This window comes from Calidris pugnax, unplaced genomic scaffold (assembly GCF_001431845.1).
Source record: "Calidris pugnax isolate Ruff unplaced genomic scaffold, ASM143184v1 scaffold141, whole genome shotgun sequence".
Lineage (NCBI taxonomy): Eukaryota > Metazoa > Chordata > Aves > Charadriiformes > Scolopacidae > Calidris > Calidris pugnax.
Window position 1 is genome coordinate 1,321,620 of NW_015090902.1, and position 20,226 is coordinate 1,341,845.

The window sequence follows — 20,226 nt, forward strand, 5'->3', positions numbered from 1 at the left end:
AATGTGGGCACAAATCTCATCTTTACACCAGCCTGGTAAAGTCCTGATTCCCTGACGGTAGCATGCAACAAATGACTGCAAACATGTAGGCTTGTCTCCAAAAGTTTGAATATTCAATTTGTGAAATTATAACCCAATGCTATAACCTAGTATTTAAAAATTAAATATTGTTTGGCAGTATTTCTTATCCTGTTCATAAATAAGGAATCCTAATTTTGACTGTTGGTGGCTTGTTGCTCATAACGAGGAATATTTATATTCATTTCAGTGAATGGCAGAAGCATCATTGGCTTCTTGTCTTCCTGGCTTCAGTGCTACTGAACTTCGGCAAAATGCCATTCATGACTCACACTATTTATTTATTTGTTCTTTATTTTTAGACTAATGGGAACTTTATGAATTCCTTCCCTGATTTCTAAGAGAAATAGTACTTAGTTGTGATCCTGAAAAATGGTGATTCAGAATCTTAGATTACTGCCTTAATGGATATCCTTAACCCTTAATGAGAACGGTTAATCACCACGTAATTGATTTTAGTTACGAAGATATTGTTGTTAAATTTTGATTTTAATAATACGGAAATTTGTACTATTTAAAGGTTTGTCAAGTGGACTATTTAGTTTCTATTAACATTTTTTTTTCAATTTTTTGCAATTTTATTTATCTCTCCTAAAAATAGGCACCGTAAAAAGTAGATGCATCATATATAGTATATATAATATAAAGAAGCTATGTTATCCTCCAAGTGACAAACCACGTGAGAACACCTGTGCAGTTAGGAAAGCAGTAGTGCCATATCACACGTACAATACAAGCTCAGTGTCTGGAATGGTGGGAGCTCAACTCTAAGACATCCTTTGGGATAGTTTCATCTCTCAAAGTTCTCATCTTCCCTTTTCCTGTGCACTCTTTTGCTTTTTTCTAGGTTTGATGGTAACTTCTGTCATTAGTTCACAACATACAGTAGAAACTTTTTAGTGTTAGGTACCAAATACCTCCAGTCGACAACACAGAGTGAAAGTCGTTGTCATAAGAATTTGCGCAGACAATTAAGGCATTTCATGCATTTAGTTTCATGTAATATCAAGGAAATACTTGTTTTTTATTCAAGTAGATTATTGCCGATGGAGGGGGGATATTTTCCTCCTTCTAGAAAGTGTAAAATTGTAAAAACATAACACTAAATGAGACGTAATCAGACATGAGAATAAGTTGCTAAGCTTTCATTTAGTGCACAAGTGGCATTAACAGAACCATCTCCTGCATATAATTTAAAGTCTGTATTTACTATTTTAAGAGTTAGCATTTTTAAACTTTTAGTATTTTATTACACAATTTTACCTTGAATATTTTCTAATAAATCACAGCTCACTTTCAGCTAGTATTCATTTATGATGTTACTTTCACCTTTTGTTTGCTGACAGGAAAATGAGATAAGAGAAAATTCTTAGCTGGAGGTCTGGCCAGGCAGACATGCTCGATGGGGCATGTAAGAAGCTAATAGCATAGAGACATCTCAAGCATTCCCATATACATTCCCAAAGATTTCTTTCCCTCCCTTGAGAAACAACACATAGTCTGTTGGGATTTCCTGCCCCAGAAAAAAAAAAAAAAAAAAAGAAAGAAAGAAAGGAAAAAAAAAAAAGGCAATTTCAAATGTCTCTTTTCCAGACATAATTGCTTTTTTCTTCTGTGGCGTACTGATTTTTTCCAAAAGTTACAAGCTACTAAAATTGATAACTGACTTTCAGAAAACATAGAGAAACATATCATTTTATTAAAAGCTGATTTAAAATAGCTTGAAGTCTGACTGATGGGGATTGATGCAATGCCCTTAAAAATATGTTCCCTTAGGTCTGTCAAGATAAATGTGTCTTGGAAGGGATAGGGATTCTTCCATTTTTATTCTAATGCTAACTAACATTGATAGACTGTGAAAACAAGTATGAAAAACTATTTTAGAGAGAACAAAACTGTCTGCAAAACTGACATTTTTACAGTATTTTATCTTCATAACACCAATACATGGAGAGCCTGGCAATATGGTGCTGAATTCATTACATACATGCATATTAAGCAGCATGTGTGGTGTGTATATCTATGTAGGTAAAATACTTCATATTGCCTATATGAACTGCTGTGATGAAACTGAGAGTGTTTTCTTCTTTTCTGAAAGATCACATTATATTTCATGGTTTTCCATGTTCAAGACTACCCAAAGACAGTCTTACCCCAAGAAACCCTTCCCAGTGTGCAGACTTCAATTATACTACAAATAAACATATTTGCATATTTAGTATTTTAATTGAAAGTGAAGTCTGTTAAAAGTCTTTGACAAAACTGTATTTTCTGTCTTTATATACGTAAATGTATCAATGAATCAGAAATGTAAGGATTCTGTGGCATATATGGATGACCTGCTACAATGAGACAGTTGCACGTTGGCACAGAGTTTGAAAAAAAAGATTGAATTTCTGGGCTAAATTCTACTTCAGATGGCTAATGAAGAAACCACCCGTGGCCACAATCCAAAGAACACTGCCACTCTGAAACAAGGGCAAAGTAACTAAGACCAAGCGCTACTGGGTTAAAGATAACTCAAGATATCTAGAGTACGATGAGTAGGAAGGTCTCATCTATACTCTGAAAAAGTAAAAGAACTGATGAGACTCATCAGCGGTTTTCTTATTTTGTACAGTCACTGAACTAAGCAAAATGTATTATGGATGCTTAAATTCTTTTTCCATCTTGCTCCTTTTTCTGTAAAAACTAAACATCTTAGGGAACTAAATGTCAGGATGATGACCACAGGTATTGGAAGGGCTGATTAAGTTTCTTTTTGATCAGAAAAATGAGTTTTGAATAAAGCATAGGACAATTTTAGTAGGGATACAAGAACAATAACTCAAACAGCTTTTGACAGCTTAAAATATGTCAAACACTTTAGCTTCAATGCATATTTGAAAAATGCCTTGTATTTGCTTGTTGTTTTTTCTGTTGCTAGGTTTTCTGCTGGATCTACTCCACTTTTGGAAATTCTAAACAAAAATTAGGGGAAAACCAGTACAGACACATCACTACCCCTGCAATTTTCTCTGTATCTAAATTAGATGACTAAGCATGTAATATGTATTCTAATACAACCTGTTCAATACTTCTTTGAACTATTTTTTAAATTCATTACCAAGCACAATCACAGTCTGAATAGATACACAGCTGTTTCTCATGGAAACCTTATGCATATTCTTTGGTTTTCCCCCCTGAAAATATGAAGAAAGCTAGTTTTAGTTAAATTATTCTGTATTTTTCAGATTGCTGCTACCAAGAATATGAAGGATCTAAGACTACAGATTAATGGCAGGGAAACAATTAGTTGTCATTGCAATCAGAGGAAGATAATGACCCACAATGCACCAATATCCTTAGGGGAATATTAGGCAAAGTCTATATTTCAAACGCTAGCAAACAATTTTAAATCATATTACTTCTTCAAATGACTTTTCTACACTGTCAGCCACCATAGTTACCTCAGTAACAGTTCTGACGTCTAGGAGAGACCCACAAACTTGGCAGAAAATTGTCCTTGTCTTATTTTAGGTTAGTGTCTCCAGGCTTAGTCAAAAGTCCAGCAACAAATGTGAGAGTCAGTGCAAGGAAGGGAGCAGGAACATGTGGCTGGGGCATGGAGGTGTATGACCTCTCCACTTGACCAGCAATCAGCTGTTAGATAGAATGAACAGCCCAAGTGCAGCTGAGCTTCATACGTGTATCACACACAGCAGTTGCTGAGTTCATGGGGCTAATGACATTTTTCATCCAACGAATCTGTTGATCTAAATACAGGGCTATAGAGATACGACTGCAGATAAACTTTGACTTCTCTGCTGTTTCTCCTAGCAGGTACAGTTTTAGAATGGACGCTTTATTGTAAGAAGACTATCTTCAGATTTCAGTACAGAAGTTGTGAGAAAGCCTAAAAACACTGCTTTCAGAATTTTCTCAAACTTACAGATGAATTCCCTGAAAGTGGTAAATTGCTTAATGTAGTAACCCATATTTGATTCAAGGACAGAAGATCTTGATAGATTCTGATTATCTTAGGGGTGGATACAAAGTATCATGCAGCTCCAACCATCTATCTACTTCTAAGGGACATAGCAGTATGTAGAAACTCATGATTAACATGACCTCTCTCTGAAAATAAATGTTATAGTTGATAGATTCTAAAGATTAAGAAAATCACCAAACTTTATTTGGAAAGATGGCTCCAGTAACTGACAAATTCTTTAAGATAAAAGTAGCAGCCAGTAACATTTGTACCAGTTGTATGGGGTAGCATTTGGCAAAGAAGGGATGTAGGTATTCATATAGCTATAAATGCTTCCAGGGATACAACCGTTTAATTAGTACAGACTAACCATTTGGCAGCAAAGAACAAAACCTAATTTATAGCTTTAAATGAAAGAAAGGGTAAGTTAAAGTGTCTACAAAATGCACAAAGTTATTGATTCTTTGCAAAATTGTTCTGTAATACGGACGCAAACTATACAATAGCAATCAGGAAGGCTCTTCATTTAAATAAGTATTGGCAACATTCATAAAGTATTCATAAAAGATTAATACTGTCTCTGCCAGTGGTTAGAAAACAAATTTCTTTTAACGCATACTCTACATGTTGTCTTTTCTTTCCTGCCAATTTCAAGCTCACTTAAAAAAAGACAATCTTGGCTATAAAAGCAATGTTTTGGAATGTGCTCCAATATGATTGATCTCTCCTCATTTTTTTTGGCAACTTAGCTCAAGTATTTTCATCAAATTTTATGATTTTATATGATTTGAAGTAATAAAGCCCCAAATTGATGACCTTAGAGAATTTTGTCTCTCTAAAAATGTATCACCATAACGATATTACAAACCTTAATTGTGAAATTATTTTTTTTCAATTTTCCCAGCTGCTTTTGCAATTTAAGCATACTTTAAGAGACATGCCTTTTCCCATCTGTGCTTTCATTTTTATATTTTCTTTCTTCAAGAATACATGCCAGCCAAAGTCTTAAACAAAAAATAAATCGTAACATGAAAAAATCCCATGAAGTATCACTGAAATGCTATCAACAAACTATTCCTTCCTTCAAATCTGAATATATTAATACACCTCTTTCCCTCTCCCCTGCAATTTCCTTAAGATAGGCTTCATTGATTGACTTACTCCCTCAAAAGCAGAATTTCTCAAAGAAGATGCATCACTAATAGTCAGCTACAATTGACAATTACTTTGCCCAAAATAACCATCGTGTAATTGAGGTTAACGTGTATCAACACAAGTCTTATATGCCAGCTATTAATTGAATTAAAAAGAGATTTAAAATTATCTTCCCATAACAAGCCATGCGGCAAAGGAGAAACCTGGCAAATAATCCCTGCTGCACCTTCCAAATTTGAGCAAAATAATGGAGAAGACAGACACGCTGCACAAACCAAACTGCCAAGTTTCTGAACTCATGGATGAGGACTGAAGCATTTAATTCCTGTGCCCTTCCCTCTTGTAAATGATCCGAGCTATTCTCCCCCCTTCTGAAATTCTGAGCATGCTACTGTGTATAAAGGAAGGAGGCTCCTTGGCCGGAGCTGATGAACAGTACTCCACAAAGAAGTGTGCCACAAAGAATTGCAGTCTTGCAAAATCGCTGCTAATCCTTAGGGGTGTTGATGAATCTCAGCCTTGGCTGCCTTAACTGGAGCCTTTATTGAAAAACTTCTTCCACCTCCCTCTCAGGGAAAGCCAAGAGCCTCGCTTTTTGACAGTATGCGATGGGAACATGTTCTGCTCTTGCTAAGGTCAGTGGGAGATGATTTTGGATGATTTTGGCATTTTGGATGAAAGTAATTCTTCCGTTAAACTTTGAAGAAAGACCAAAGTAAGCACCTGCCACTAAAAAATTATGAAATGTAGTTATAAAAAGTCCTTACTTTCTACAGTTTTGCATTGTATGATGAAGAGAGAGGGGAATATAAGCAAAGAGGGATGAGGGCGTATCTTGGCTCAGGTCAGGAAAAGAGATTCTAGACGTGTACATGCAGAGAATGCACAAAAGTGGGAGAGGATTAGTGAACATGAAGGAAAGAACAGAAGGGGTTTATGTAATCATACTTTGTAGGATTTTTAGGGGGGGGAAAATGCAGAAGCAGCTCCAAAGCCACTTAATAGGTCAATATCATTTTTATATTTCACGTTGCTCTAAATTACAATAAATGAGCTAGATAACGAAACTGGCTTTAAATCAAAATAAATCCCTTTTGATGCTCATATTTCAAGTTTTCAAGTAAGCAGAAATACCATAGTCCCTAAGTTACTTATTTAATACTTTTAAGGTGAAGAACAGATGTGAAGACAAACTGTTAAACTAGAGTCAGGAGAATACTTCAATGACTGAGAATACATCACATAAATGAGATTTTATTTGAAAGGGGTTAGGTACTTGGAGATAGGCTTATACTTACAGATTTTAAAATAAGATAAATTATGAAAATGCAGATCTGTGTGGCCCAACAAAACTGCTTTCTAAGGTTGCAAGCACAGTGACAAGGGGTATAAAAATCTGGCAACCAGAACCACCAGATGCCTCAAATTGTAATCACAGGTTTTGCGTACTGTAATCAGAGCAACCTTACAGCTGTGTGTTTTAACTGGGCAATTGCCTAAGCCTACCATAAAATGTTTACCTTACCTTTAAGACCAGAATTAACTCCTTTTCTAGTAGTGTGTTTTGGAATAACTCAGTGATAACATTTTCAAAGAAGTCATGCAGTTCTGTAATCCTATTTGCAGAGATGACTTTGCTCAGTGATTCTGTCAGATTATGTCTCTCTAGTGAACAAGGAACCAACCTTGAAAAATGAGGTTTAATATCCACAATTATTCTATGAAAGAATCAAAGCTCTTGATCAATCTTTCTTTGCTCATCTATTTATTGCCTTTTTTTTTTGTGAGCCTTTTTTCTAAATGAAAGAGGATGAAATAGTTTCAGTGCTTTCTCATATGGTAGCTCTCTGATACCTGAGCTGTCTCACTCCTTTCTTTTCCTCTGTATGTCCCTTTTTTTTTTTTCCAATGTCCCTTCTAACTGCAGATGTGCATTCAGTCTGCTGGGCAAGGCCATATCCTTGATCTTTATAAAGGCATTACAATACCTGGCTGTGGTACCGAGGCAAATAAAATGCATCCTGGAGATCTCCCTTCATTTTCTTTTAACGGAGATGCATTTGAGCAAAGGTCTTTTCCAAGTTCTCTACAATGATGCTCCGTTCTCCCGCTTCAATTGCTAAAGTTAATTTGGATTCATATAAATTGCTTAATCTCCAGACCTCTAGCTTTTTCAGAGGGACACACATTAATTGTTCATGGTCTTCATGGAGCAGCATCTAACTTCACTGAAAAATTTCTTTTTTTTATCTATATAAAAGCCTTCAGAATTTTGTGTAGCTTCTCAGACTATGGTGGCTTTTAAAATTAAATTATTGCTTTACTCCAACATCTCATAGCCTAATCATTAAGGACCAAAGATATCTTACCATTGCTACATAATTAAAAGCCACAGATCTTAGTTCAGCAGAAAAGAAGCAGCTGACCTAAAAAATGTCACGAAGATTTGAAAAAAAATCCAACGTGTTTGGTCAAATTAGATTTGTCTCTGCGTGGGGAAGCTTTTGAAAATGAGGAATATCCAGGAGCAAAAGGTAACCCTTAAGAACTGATCCTCCGAATAGGGAACAACTCTAATTGCCATAGTGGGATGGAGATTGAAGACACTCACATTAAATTATCACGCCAAATCCTAGTTGATTGTATGCTTACTTTTAGCATTCAAAAAGGTGTTATGCAAAGAGCATCTAAAGGCTGTCTAAAGGCTAGTTTTAAATCCGTGTGGTACACCTGAAAAGTAAGCACTCTTACACAGCAGTATAGTAGATGTGGGTCAAAGCTTGTGCCAGGCCTGAAATCTCTGTTGTGCGTTGCAATTCCCCAGCTGCACGGGTGAAATGGAGCGAACGCACAAATACTGCTTTGAAAGTTTGGTCACACCGGACAAGAAGTAATAATGCTTACTTCAAACTGAGAATATACTTCCAGTTTTAGAGGTTTCAATTTCTTGATACACTCTCTTTTCTTCATTTGCCACTTTTAAAAAAACAATTGTGAAGTCAGGAAAAAAAAAATAATCCAATCCTTGCTTAAATAATATTTAAGGGGGAAACATTCCAAGCTGATAGATCTGCCAGTTGATCTTTAGCCATTCCACTTCTGACCAGCTATATCTGAACAGTGGTTTGATAGAATATTAAGTCTTTTTCCTCACTGATATGGGAAGTAGCCATACAGTAACAGCTACAGCTCCTCCTCACTACAAACCATTATTCATATCAAGATAGCATTATCAAAATAATATTTAAAAAATTCCAGATATTGACATGTTTTACCATTTTTCTTAGATTAGGAATTGGTGATGTTTTATAATTTGTGCTTGGTGACACTAGTTACTTGTTATTGGCTAGTATCCTCTTTGTAGGTACAACATGAAGCTCAAAAATGATTATGGTTCTCTTGTTAGAACAATGTTGAAGTAGAAATTTGATTCTCGAAGTTTCTAGAAGTTTCTAGAAATTTCCCCAGTCAATGAAAAAAAGAAATTGGGTAGCCTCTATTTTTAAGATTTCAAACGTAAGCAATGACTCATTGAAGAAACATGAAATATTTTCAAAGTTATTGAGAAAATTATATTAAAGAAGCATGGAGAAAAGTCAGACTGCTTTTGAATAATCTGGACACATGGAAAGAAAGACTTCAAGAAAGGTTACTTGAATTTTTTCCTTCCTACTTATTTTCTCCTTGCTTTCCTAACAGAGCAGTGTACTCTTATAAAATGACCATCAAAAAAGCCTTACTAGTTTAGACACATAAATGACTTCAGAATCAAGTATTTAAAACAGTTTTTGCATTCCTAAATATTAAGCATTTAAAGTATTTATAGGTTTTCCTACTGTTTCATGTCTTTATTTGAAATTCTCTCAGATAAAAATGTGCGCATAAGAGTGTTAGATGACATCTGACCTCTTCTCTGACTTCTAGTCATGTGATGAAAAATGCTTTTGGAAATATTTAAGTCTAGATACAGGAAGATGACTAAACTCCTAAGCTTTTGTCTTCTAAAAAATTTCCCATTGCTGCCAAAGCTGGTGAAGCTTCTCTGATGGTTACAATGGTGGGAGCACTAAGGCAGAAAAGCTTCCAAGCGCCCGCCAGCATTCTGGCCACCGTGCCTTCTACCTACCTCCTGCAAATCTCTGTTCCTGCCTGTAGAAGATGGGTGGCCACACATTCCTTGTCATATATGCCTTTCCTCTCCCAGAGCTTAACATTGGGAAACTTCACATAAATGCATAACAGACAAGGACAAGGAACACATTTGTTTAGCAAGGCAGCCGGCAGGCTTACTGTACTACCCCCTCCCCCCCAACATTCAAAGAATGCAACTATCTTCTCTCTTTCCTTTCCCATGTAGCTTGAGAATTACATCCAAGACAGTATGAAGAAAGAAATGGTAGAGATCCAGCAAACTGCAGTGCAGAACCAGACTGCAGTAATGATTGAAATAGGCACAAACTTACTAAATCAAACAGCTGAACAGACCCGCAAATTAACAGATGTTGAAGCACAAGTAAGTAATGAATTTCAACCTAAAAATGCTTCTGCTTCCCAAACACCTACAACTATACATTTAACACTATTCAGTTCAACAATTAGAAGTCAATCATAACCAACAGTCTACCCATCTTAAGGAAACATTAGTATTTGGTAATACATAGTTCCATCTCAAGCTCACTGTTGTTGCTCAACAGACTTCCATTACAGCAGGATTTGAAGTATGTCTAGCATACTTCATGCTACATTCATCAAAACTAGTATATACTAGTATATACTATATCCAAGCATCACTTCGGTACTAATATGCTTTTATACAGCCCTCGTTGTGTACCTCTGTTGTTATTCACCTCTCACCACCAGATCTTAGCTAAACAAGAGTTCCTTCAAACTGCCTTTGTTCCATTTACCAGGCTAATTGGTTTTTTACATTTAAATTTCCCTTTGTTGTTTTTTTTTTAAGATTCTTATCAAGAAAAATGCCTCTCTTTAATGAATGTTTTCACAGATGCTGTAAGTGGGATAATAGTTGATTTCCAGCAAAATGCACTATATTATTGTTATTTAACAGAGGGAAAAATAAATAAATCAGAGATGAATCAAGAAAAAAAGGAATTAGGAGAAGGTTACTAGAAAAGTGTATTCACATAGAAATAAACTTGCTACTCTATATATTATTCTCTAAATTATTTCAAACAAAAAATATTAATGGGTTTAATTATTGCTTTAATTAAAAAGCACTAACTACAGTAAGACATTCTGTGAAACAGAATGCAGGTTTTAAGTAAGGACAAGTCCAATTAATGTAGAATGGTATGTATTTGTAGCGTCGCTAACATGGTAGGAAAATTCAGACGTGTAATTCCCAAAGCAAATAATGAATATAGCGTGCAGCACATAACATTTTATATAATGTTCACAGCATGCAAAACCTAAAATCCTTGTTAGACATTTAACTATCTGTAGAAATAATCCAATTAATTAAATTATTTTTTGAACCCAAACCAAGCCTTTGTGAACTCTTCGATAAACTGGTAGTTCATAGCTCACAGGCGTACTGAATTCAACTTTCTGATTGCATTATCCAGGAGCCCAGTATTTTGCACATGTTCAGAGAATGTATTTATTCATTCGCAGCAATGTCTCCATGGAAATTATTCAATTATTTTCTGCTTAGAGGAAGAAAATCATCACTGTAATTTTTCTTCTCTGAAATTACTGGTGACTGGGTTAAGGGCTTAATTAACAACATAAGGAAATTAACCAAACAATTGCTCTCTCAAGGACACTTACTTTTGGCAATAGTTTTCAATTACACTTAAGTGTGAAATCATGTCCTGAATGACTGTTAAACATGAAGGACATGAGTAATCAATTCTTCCTGCCGAGGAAAGCCAAGTTCTACTGAATTAAAAAAAGGTGTTCTAAAACAATGAGAAAATATTTCTAGAAGACTTGCCTCAAAGTAATGTAATCCAATACAAACAAAAAACTGTCTTCCACGTTTCCTAATACTCGCATTCCTTCATTTAAAGATACAAATAAATTTAGACAGTAAACAATACATACAGAAAAGGTAACATTAAAATGCAAGGAACGAATCAACAGAAGTGTGGTTCACATGACATCATTTGGGATTAAGGAAAATAGCTGAGGGAACTAACTAGTGATTTCAGGACTGGGCCAAGATTTCAACCAGGGAGAGGTACACAAAGTACTTACTTTCTACACCAGACTGAGAAAACAAATCAAATTATTCTCTGAACAACAACCATAATAGTTCCAGTAATGAAATAAGAATATGATAACAGCAGGGAAGGTATAACAGCAAGACTAAAGTCCACAGTAACTCTCAGCCGTTGATTGTAGCATACTACTGAAATACTTCCAATGATATATGGTAGTGTAACAACAAAATTGGTGCAAATCTGTGTGTTCTACTTCATTCTAATTCTATCAGCATTTGTGCACAAATTAAATGTTCAAAAATATTTTTTTAATTACAGGCTTAAGTAGAGACTTGCATAATTCCACCACATTAAAAAGTTACAGTTTATTTAAAGGAAGTGTACTGATTTTCAAATATTTTTATAAATTTTATTTAGGTATTAAACCAGACGACCAGACTTGAACTTCAGCTTTTGGAACACTCTCTTTCAACAAACAAACTAGAAAGACAGATTTCAGATCAGACCAACGAGATAACTAAATTGCAAGAAAAAAACAGGTAAGTTTGCCTATCAAACCTATAAAACACTATTCCCTGAAGTGACCTTCTAATGGTTTTAGAAAGAAATATACTCAAGTAGGAAAATAAGGCCTTGTACTATCCTAATATGCAGTCATGTCATTACCACATTTTTTTTTCTAACCTGGTGAGAAAAGTCAACTACTACTCATATTCAACGTTCCTTACTAATCAATCTTTTGAAATTCAGACTGATAACCAACTATTACTCCTGTCCATTTCTGCAGTCAGCTGTTGTCCAAAGGCTCATACCTTTTTTCAGCTAGTTTCATTTTCATATCACCAGGGTCTTACTTTACCTTTGGCAATAAATAGTTCACAGAGAAATCTAAAAGGAGCAATAACAGTAAGCTTTCTCCTTCAAAGACATGTTTTTCAATGAGAACCATATGCGCAAAGTGCTTTTTATTTTAAAAGAATTAGCTTAAAAAAACCAGGAGACATGTTTTGACATTTTTGTTCACTACTATACTACATTTATATATGCTCCCTAAAGATTTTATCTACCAGCTTAACAAAAACAAGCATCCTTATCAAATGGAAAGCAGAGTAAATACTGAATTTTAAAATGTCACTTCTTTTTTTGTTTTGAACTCAGCAGACCCCTGTAAAACCCACATAAACACAAAAGCATTATTTCTCACCTAGCAAAAATGATCTGAAATCGAGCTAATCTGCTTGAAACATAATTACAGGGTTCAGGATTTTTTTCAGTAACAGTAATGGATTTTAGGTGAACTTTTCATTTCCAGCCCTGCATCTTTTAACATCAGCTTTCTCAAAGTCTGCATCACGACAATTACCAATGAAGTAATTTTCCAGCCAGTCACTTACGCCAGCTCCAGAACTGGAGATGGGTAATACATCTTCAAGTTTTACATGTTTTGCTGTCTTAATACCCTAACATTTATTTAAGTATATATTTTATTATAATTACAGAACATTTGAAATGTTCATAGGTTCATCTTTAAATGAGGTTCATCTTTTAAAAACTGGGTAAAAACATGAATTCTTTCACTATTATGTCTAACCTGTGAAAGAATGGTTATTTTGGGTGTAGATCCATTTTACACTCCCTGTACTTCCAGCACTACTGTTCTTTTTTCAGAACCAAACTGTGTCTTTCCTTTCATAACACTGAATTATCAGACACCCAACTGTTACACTTTAAAAGCCTGCGATACAGGCTATACTCAATAATGCTGTTAATTAATGCACCAATTAGTTATATAATAAATTAAAGCACATATATCAAACTAAACTCAGCTTTCATTTAGCTTTCTTCTGCATGCACAGCATCAGAGAATGAAGTTGAGTACTTATGAAGAAAGAAACTTCTGCAACAGCCTTGATTCTCTTTACATCAACTCACAAATATTTTTGAGAGCCTAACTGTAAACTTTTGTTTAGCTTTCTAGAAAAAAGAGTTCTTGAGATGGAAGACAAGCACACACTTCAGCTGAAGTCAATAAAAGATGAAAAAGATCAGCTTCAAGTCCTAGTAGCCAGGCAGAATTCTATTATAGAAGAACTAGAAAAGCAGTTAGTTACAGCTACAGTAAACAACTCAGTTCTGCAAAAACAGCAACATGATCTGATGGAGACTGTTCATAACTTGCTTACTATGATATCTACACCAAACTGTAAGTAAAAGCAGACATGCTTATATCACTTGAGTGACATTCCCTAATTTGTGTTTATCATTACCCATAAAGACTTACAGCCTGTTTCCTCATGCTTCTGCTTCTCAAAAAGTATGATTTTTTTTTTGGCCTTAAATTCTGCGAGTTAACTGTCCTATTTTTTAGGGGTAGGGGTGGGGGGAACAACCACAATATTTATGTGGTTTCTTTTCAACATTTTGCTTGTCTCCTGTGGTTTATATTGGTTTGCCTGCCCACTTCTTCAGCGGTTCAACAAAACAAAGAGATGCCAAGTATCATTGATCTCACATGACATTCATTCACCTGGCAACACACACTCCCTTGAGCACGTACCTGGGTTAGACTGCATCATGTAAGCCCTGTAGCTTTTCTTCCTGGCTTGCAAAAGTTATTTCTGCCACCTCTCATTGCTCTCTGCACATACAGCTGATCAAAGGATAAACTACAGTGGCTATTAAAGGCAACACAATCAGCGTTGGCGCAGGTTTTAGCACCTACGTATGCCCCAAACTGCAGAAAGCCCCAGCCCAGGGCAGCAGGGACTCCCAAAAGTCCTCCAGTCTTTCAGTAAAGCTTCCCTGTTCATCCTAAAAATCCCTCAGCCTAGCAAATTTTATAGGCTGTAATCTCACCCCTAAATGTTTGACAGCCCTGCAACAAATCATAGCCACCGAGCATGGCTTCCAAATTTATGCAGATTCACATGCTCCATAAAAAACCACACAAACCATAAACTGAAATTTATGGCTGAACATGATTTAAGCAAATGAACAAATTCCTTACCTTGAATTTCATGTCTAATACGGAACTTTGACAAATTAAGAAGGTATAGCTGTTCTATATAAAAGAGTAAAGAATCTGACATGTTCGCTTTAAAGCTCTCAGGGCTGGAAATACAAAAGCATATAGAACCTCTAAAAAAAGGACTTAAAATAAAATGCTAGGAGAATTTTAAAATAGTTTTCATTACAACTTAAAAGACGGTACAGATGGACTATGCTACATTACTGTAAACTGGATCACAAAAAAGGAAAAAGGTGTTTGGAAGTCCTCGCTTTCAGTAGTGTCCTAACTTATACGATGTTGTAGGTTTTTCTCAACAAAGTAAAGCCCGAGTTTTTTGTCTTAGTAACTAACACTATCCCCTTAAATACCATTACCAAGGCTGTACATGTTCCTGCTGATGTTATCTGCTATGCTAGTGCACAAATAAGTAAACAAGTCAAAGTCATGTTGGCTACAACACTGTTAAACCCAGAGTGGAAAAAATAATGAATGTTTGCCAAAAAGACAAAATTAGCAGGGAAAGCTTCTAAGACGGTATACAAACAATAGAGTGTGGAAAAGCAATTAAAACACTGAATGTGTTATTTTTATATTTAAGGCAAAGCATGTAAACAGGTAAATAATGAATAAGCACGCTAAAAAGAACATAATAAGCAACTGTAATATAAGCATGTATTTATATGACACCTAAAACTTTGTACTAACTGGCCGTGTTTGTTAGATTAAATTAAAAGGGAAAATACACAGAACCAACCCCAAAAGGGTCAAATATGAAATATCAGTCAGCAGGCGAAATGCCAGGAAATTCCAACCTCCATAGTTAATAAAGAACTGAACAAAAAGATGAGCCTTAGATTGTTCTGTAAAATAAGAAGGCTTAGGCATATTAAAATGTATTTTTTTTACACAAATGAATTCCAGAAGGGATGTTTTCGTAGTGGATTGGGCTGAGCTACCAAGCTTCAGCTTGGTGCATACAAAGTTGTTCCTGCTCAGCACAGGGGCAAAAAAAACTAGCTAAAACTTTGTAAGAGTAGTTTTTCCCATCAGCTGTATTAGAAAAGATTTCATCGCTCAGCACAGGGGCAAAAAAAAACTAGCTAAAACTTCGTAAGAGTATTAGTATTCCCATCAGCTGTATTAGAAAAGATTTCATGACTCTTATGTTAGATTTCACAGTATGAGAGTACTGGCCAAAAGTCATTATTAATATCATCAGCTGCTAGTTAGGTATGTTTGTAATAGCAGTAATGCATGCAGAGGTTGCAATGCACGCAGGAGGCCAGCAAAGGCAATGAATGGAAGCAGAAAGTGCTCAGCTGAATGAGATGCTGTATCCTAAGTTTTCTTACTCAAAATTGTAATGTGTCAGCACTTTTCAGCCTATCAAGCAAACACGCTCGTCTCAGAATAATGTTTCTAAATAATATAAAGTAACAACACACATAATTAATACCTCAATCTGTCATTTCTTTCAGGTCCAGGTGTATTTTTCAGAACTGCTTTAAGCTGAGTACATAATTTATTGCTTCTCAGTAACTTCTATTCATCTCCTCTAATGCCTTCAATTTCTATTGTATTTTTAGCAGCTAAGAACAACTTCATAGCTAAAGAGGAGCAAATCAGCTTCAAAGACTGTGCTGAAGCTTTCAAATCTGGACTGACAACAAGTGGAATCTACACTTTAACAGTTCCAAACACCGCACAAGAAAAGAAGGTAGGATGCCTGTAAAGTGCTACATAGGCATAGTGTGTGTTAAAAAGTTATTTGATTTGGCAAATATGCTATTTTAAATGTTAGTTGATAGTGAAGTTTCTTACTTACCATGTTTTTTATGAGCATTTCATCACTTATAGATCTGAGTATCTCACAGGGAGAGGAAAGTCCTTCAGGTGAAATCTTGGCTCCATGGAAATGAATGAGCATTTTGTTGTTCACTTCAGCACAGCAGAATTTCATTCCTCGTTTCCACATAATTAACACTATTAAAGCAATACAGTACTAGAATTTTTTCCTAAGATCTCTAACTCCAACACAGTTGCTCTGCATGATCAGCAATCTCCTGTCTCCTCTGAGTTCCTTCATATGCCCAAGTCCCTTCAGGTGGCAAAAAGAGGTAAAATCAGGGGCATGCAAGAATACATGGATCTGTATTACTGTAAGCAATCTACCAGTACTAGATTCGTGTATGGGTTCCAGTTCCTTGTTATACAAAGTTTTAAGGGCATTTGTATAACAATTAGATTAGCAATTAGATCCCCACAACTGACACTGGGTAACAGAGAAGACTTTCCTAGAAAATATTGTTCTGATTTAAATAAAAGGTGAGAGTTTGCAGTGGTGTCACTAGGTCAGTTTAAATTCCTCCGTGGATATTTTTTTCCCCTCTGTGTTTAACTGAAATGAACTTTAATGTCAATTTAAGTTAAAGCAATACAGCATACCTCTACAGAAGGGGCCTTGAGCTAAAAATGGCACTCAGTGGATGAAACACTGGATGCCTGGTAGAAACGCTCCATCTACTGAAGTAAATAAAATTAGAAGGCTTCAGATAGTATAATTCGGTTGAAACAATCAATAAAATCTGAAAGGGAGGAAAGTCCCAGGTGGACTGTGAGGATAAAGAATCAAAAATTGCAGTGAGCATTCTGAGGAGTGGAGCTCAGGTGATGAATGTTTGCTTCCAACTTCTCAGACACAGCACACTGAGGAGGCTAAGGGACATTTGAATATAAACAAAAATGCTTAATATATTTCTTAGACAAACACTAAATAGTTTTGTAATGTTTTTATTTTATAATTTCATATTGAAGACATTTCCTTACAAAAAGTGAAGTTTTTTATGGAATTCCTAAGGCTCTACTTTATTATATCAGAAATACTTGGGGAAAAAACCTAACAGAAAATGTACAAAAGCAGAGAAAAATGAAGGCACATGTGGAAAAACAATTGGTAAAACTCTGACAGGGAAAGCATTTTTTCCCCCAAGTTTTGATAGCAAAGGTTTAGAAATTAAGTAAGTTCACCAGTGACTAGTCTTTGAAGTGCCGGAACTTCATCTACCCTAAGCCAGACTTTGCGATCTTTACCCTTACAAAGCTCTCAACTAAAGGAAATAAGCAATTTGTTTGGATAAGATCTATAAAATACAATACATAAACCCTGGAATTTTTGCAGATACCATCTAGAGAAATGATGATATCTGCAATCTGCTTCTTTTGGGAAAGAAAAGAAAAAAAAGGGAGGCTGGTTTTCCTTTGGAATAGTCTAGTCTATATTCAATACATCTGTTTCACAGGAAAATCAGTTACATAAGATGCAACAAAGTGCTTTATTAGATATGAAGCAGCTTGGTATTCAAATAGGAAAAATATCTACAGTCACAATTTCAAATGCTAAAAGAGATGTAAGCTGCTACATCTCTAAAGCAAAAGATGGCAGCAGTCTTTGTTAAACATCTCAGGAAGGGTTACATTCCTTGAATTTCTTAATACTGCTTGTCTCAAGCTTTTACCTTAGTTTTTAATTTTACTGTCAAATATATTATACAGAGCATGCACATCTAAAAGCAGACACAAGTGCATGCCATATTACAGAATGAAAATTTCTGTCATAAACTCCAACACTGCATTGTCAAAGCCATAAATGTTTAGGCAATTTATATGATCTGAGAAGCCAGAGCAATGCACATTTCTACAAAACTAAAACCTACCAAAATATTCTATCCCTGAAACAACACTACAATTGCAAATTTTCCTAGACTATAAAATCTTAAATCCTTTACATTTGGACACGGAAGCCTAAAACACTTAACAAAAATACCTGTTTTGGTAATTGACTAGGTTAAAAAAAGTAGTTAAAATGTAATACTTTAATTAAATTAGCAATTCATTTAATAACATTAACAAATTTAAATCTTATTCTGCCCACCTCAGAATGAAAAAGACTCTTTAAAAGACAACAAAGGTTTTACTTACTATATGACATGAAAAATAAGAGACTAAAAAGTTCTAATCTGATGCAGATCTTTTTATACAAATACAAATGCTTAAGAGGAGCTGTCAAGGGAAGTAAAGGTTTAGGGATAATCAACACGTTACACCATTTTCAACTGTTTATGATGTAGATGGCCATTCGGACCAGGAAACAGAATGACCTTTTTTATTTGCCAAAAGTGCTGTGCTGCTGTTTATGTTTTCGTCTTTTCCTCTTGTAACACCTCCTGACCTCCCAACAGGCTTATAAACAACTTCTGTGTAATCTGTAACTTATCCCACTTTACTAATTGTCTCCCATCATGATCCAAAGCTAAAGAATTGGATACGAGAACCGAGAGGAAAACAATTATTCCATTCCGTTAATATTTTCAAGCTCTCAAGCTTTCCTGTTCTGCAACAGGACAAAAGCTAAGTCCTTTCAAAAACACTGAGGAAAAACAGCAAAAGACTGCTGACACAAGGAAAAATGGCAGAGGCAAACTCATGGAAAGTCAATAGCTTCATGTTTGCAGCAGTCACCTGAACCAATTAACCTCCTGGTCTTAACCAGGCAGAATAGTTGAGTCTGGATGACCCTCATTTATTAGCTCATCTGTTACTACAAGCATTACCAACATATTACCCCAAATCTTACAATAGTGGCTGAAGCAGTACCTAAGCTCTTCCCCATTTCCACCCCCATTGAGCTGGATTTTCATCCTGGAACTGACACAAATTCCAAGCCAAGGTCTTTTTAACCAGAACTTTCTTGCAGAAAGTGATTTGGACAAGTTTGAATTTACCAGCAAAATGAGTTTGCATAACTTCCCTAAGAAATGGTCACCCAGACATCTAGCTAGTCATTTCAAAAGGAGCCCACGCCGTGGACTACGGCGTGTATCTAAAATACACATACACAAATTGTTTCCAACCCCAAGAACTAAAAAAGAACATATGTGTAGCTTCTCCGATACTGTAGCAGGTCGGATGAGGTTGTGAATTTCAGAAGTCTCATCATCTGTCTTTTTCATTGGTAACTGGTATTAGGTTAAAATACATTATAAACCATGCGTACAATTATTTTTTTTCCACACCAAGGAAACGAAGACTGCAATTCACATCTAGTCACATCTCTAGAGCTGGAAATAGCAGAATACAAAATCACTGAGCATCATGACTCAAAAGTGTTCAGATGACAGCCAGAAGTGATGCAAAGGGACACTGCCCAGATGCGGCAACCGCACTCGCTCTGCCATAAAAATTGTAGTGCATCTTCATCCTGATAACTCAACCAGAGCCTTATCATTCAGAAAGTAGGTCTGAAAACACTTATACCCCAAGCATCCTAACATACAAGAAATAAGAAAAAAAGTTACTTGCTCTGAAGGTCAGCTTCCTAGACAACAGAGACACCAAGTTGACTGCTCACAGCTTATGCGCTTACCATTTTTGGAAAGGGGACTAGTCCTGATTACATGTACTTTACAGTATTTTCAAAAATACAGCGCTGATCTTTAGCTGAAGGTGAACAATATAAAGAGCTGACCTTAGCTCTCACAGTGCTACAGCTGCTAGAACTGTAAGTACTGAAGCAGTTCACAAGACAATTCAAATATTCCCCCTGCCGATTTGTTGTAATTTGAGAGGCTAATCTCTTTATTCTTTTTGGCATCTGTTTGAAGACTCCTGCTGCCTGCCTAATCTTGGTATCTATTTTTACTAATTTTATGAAATGTTACATTTCTTCCTTTTGAATATAAAACCTAGGCTAGGCTGAAAGGTCAGAAGAGTTCTGTTCTAGTAATGAGTGTTAGAGAAAGCCTCATATGCATATCATTTTACTGGACAGT

General features: G+C 35.6%; 2 protein-coding genes across 4 annotated transcripts in view; one reads left to right on the plus strand and one right to left on the minus strand.

The window, feature by feature from the left end:
- Window positions 1-20,226, minus strand: part of MCPH1 (microcephalin 1) — a 128,463-nt gene that overhangs the window by 47,473 nt on the left and 60,764 nt on the right. The window lies entirely within an intron of this gene.
- Window positions 1-20,226, plus strand: part of ANGPT2 (angiopoietin 2) — a 45,532-nt gene that overhangs the window by 12,800 nt on the left and 12,506 nt on the right. Inside the window, exons 2-5 of one of the 3 annotated variants that reach the window (XM_014948975.1) lie at window positions 9,561-9,716; window positions 11,806-11,927; window positions 13,359-13,591; window positions 15,985-16,115. In XM_014948975.1, the coding sequence (XP_014804461.1) occupies window positions 9,561-9,716; window positions 11,806-11,927; window positions 13,359-13,591; window positions 15,985-16,115 (642 nt within the window). The remainder of the gene's footprint in view (window positions 1-9,560; window positions 9,717-11,805; window positions 11,928-13,358; window positions 13,592-15,984; window positions 16,116-20,226) is intronic. The other 2 variants (XM_014948976.1, XM_014948977.1) reach the window with 2 other exon arrangements.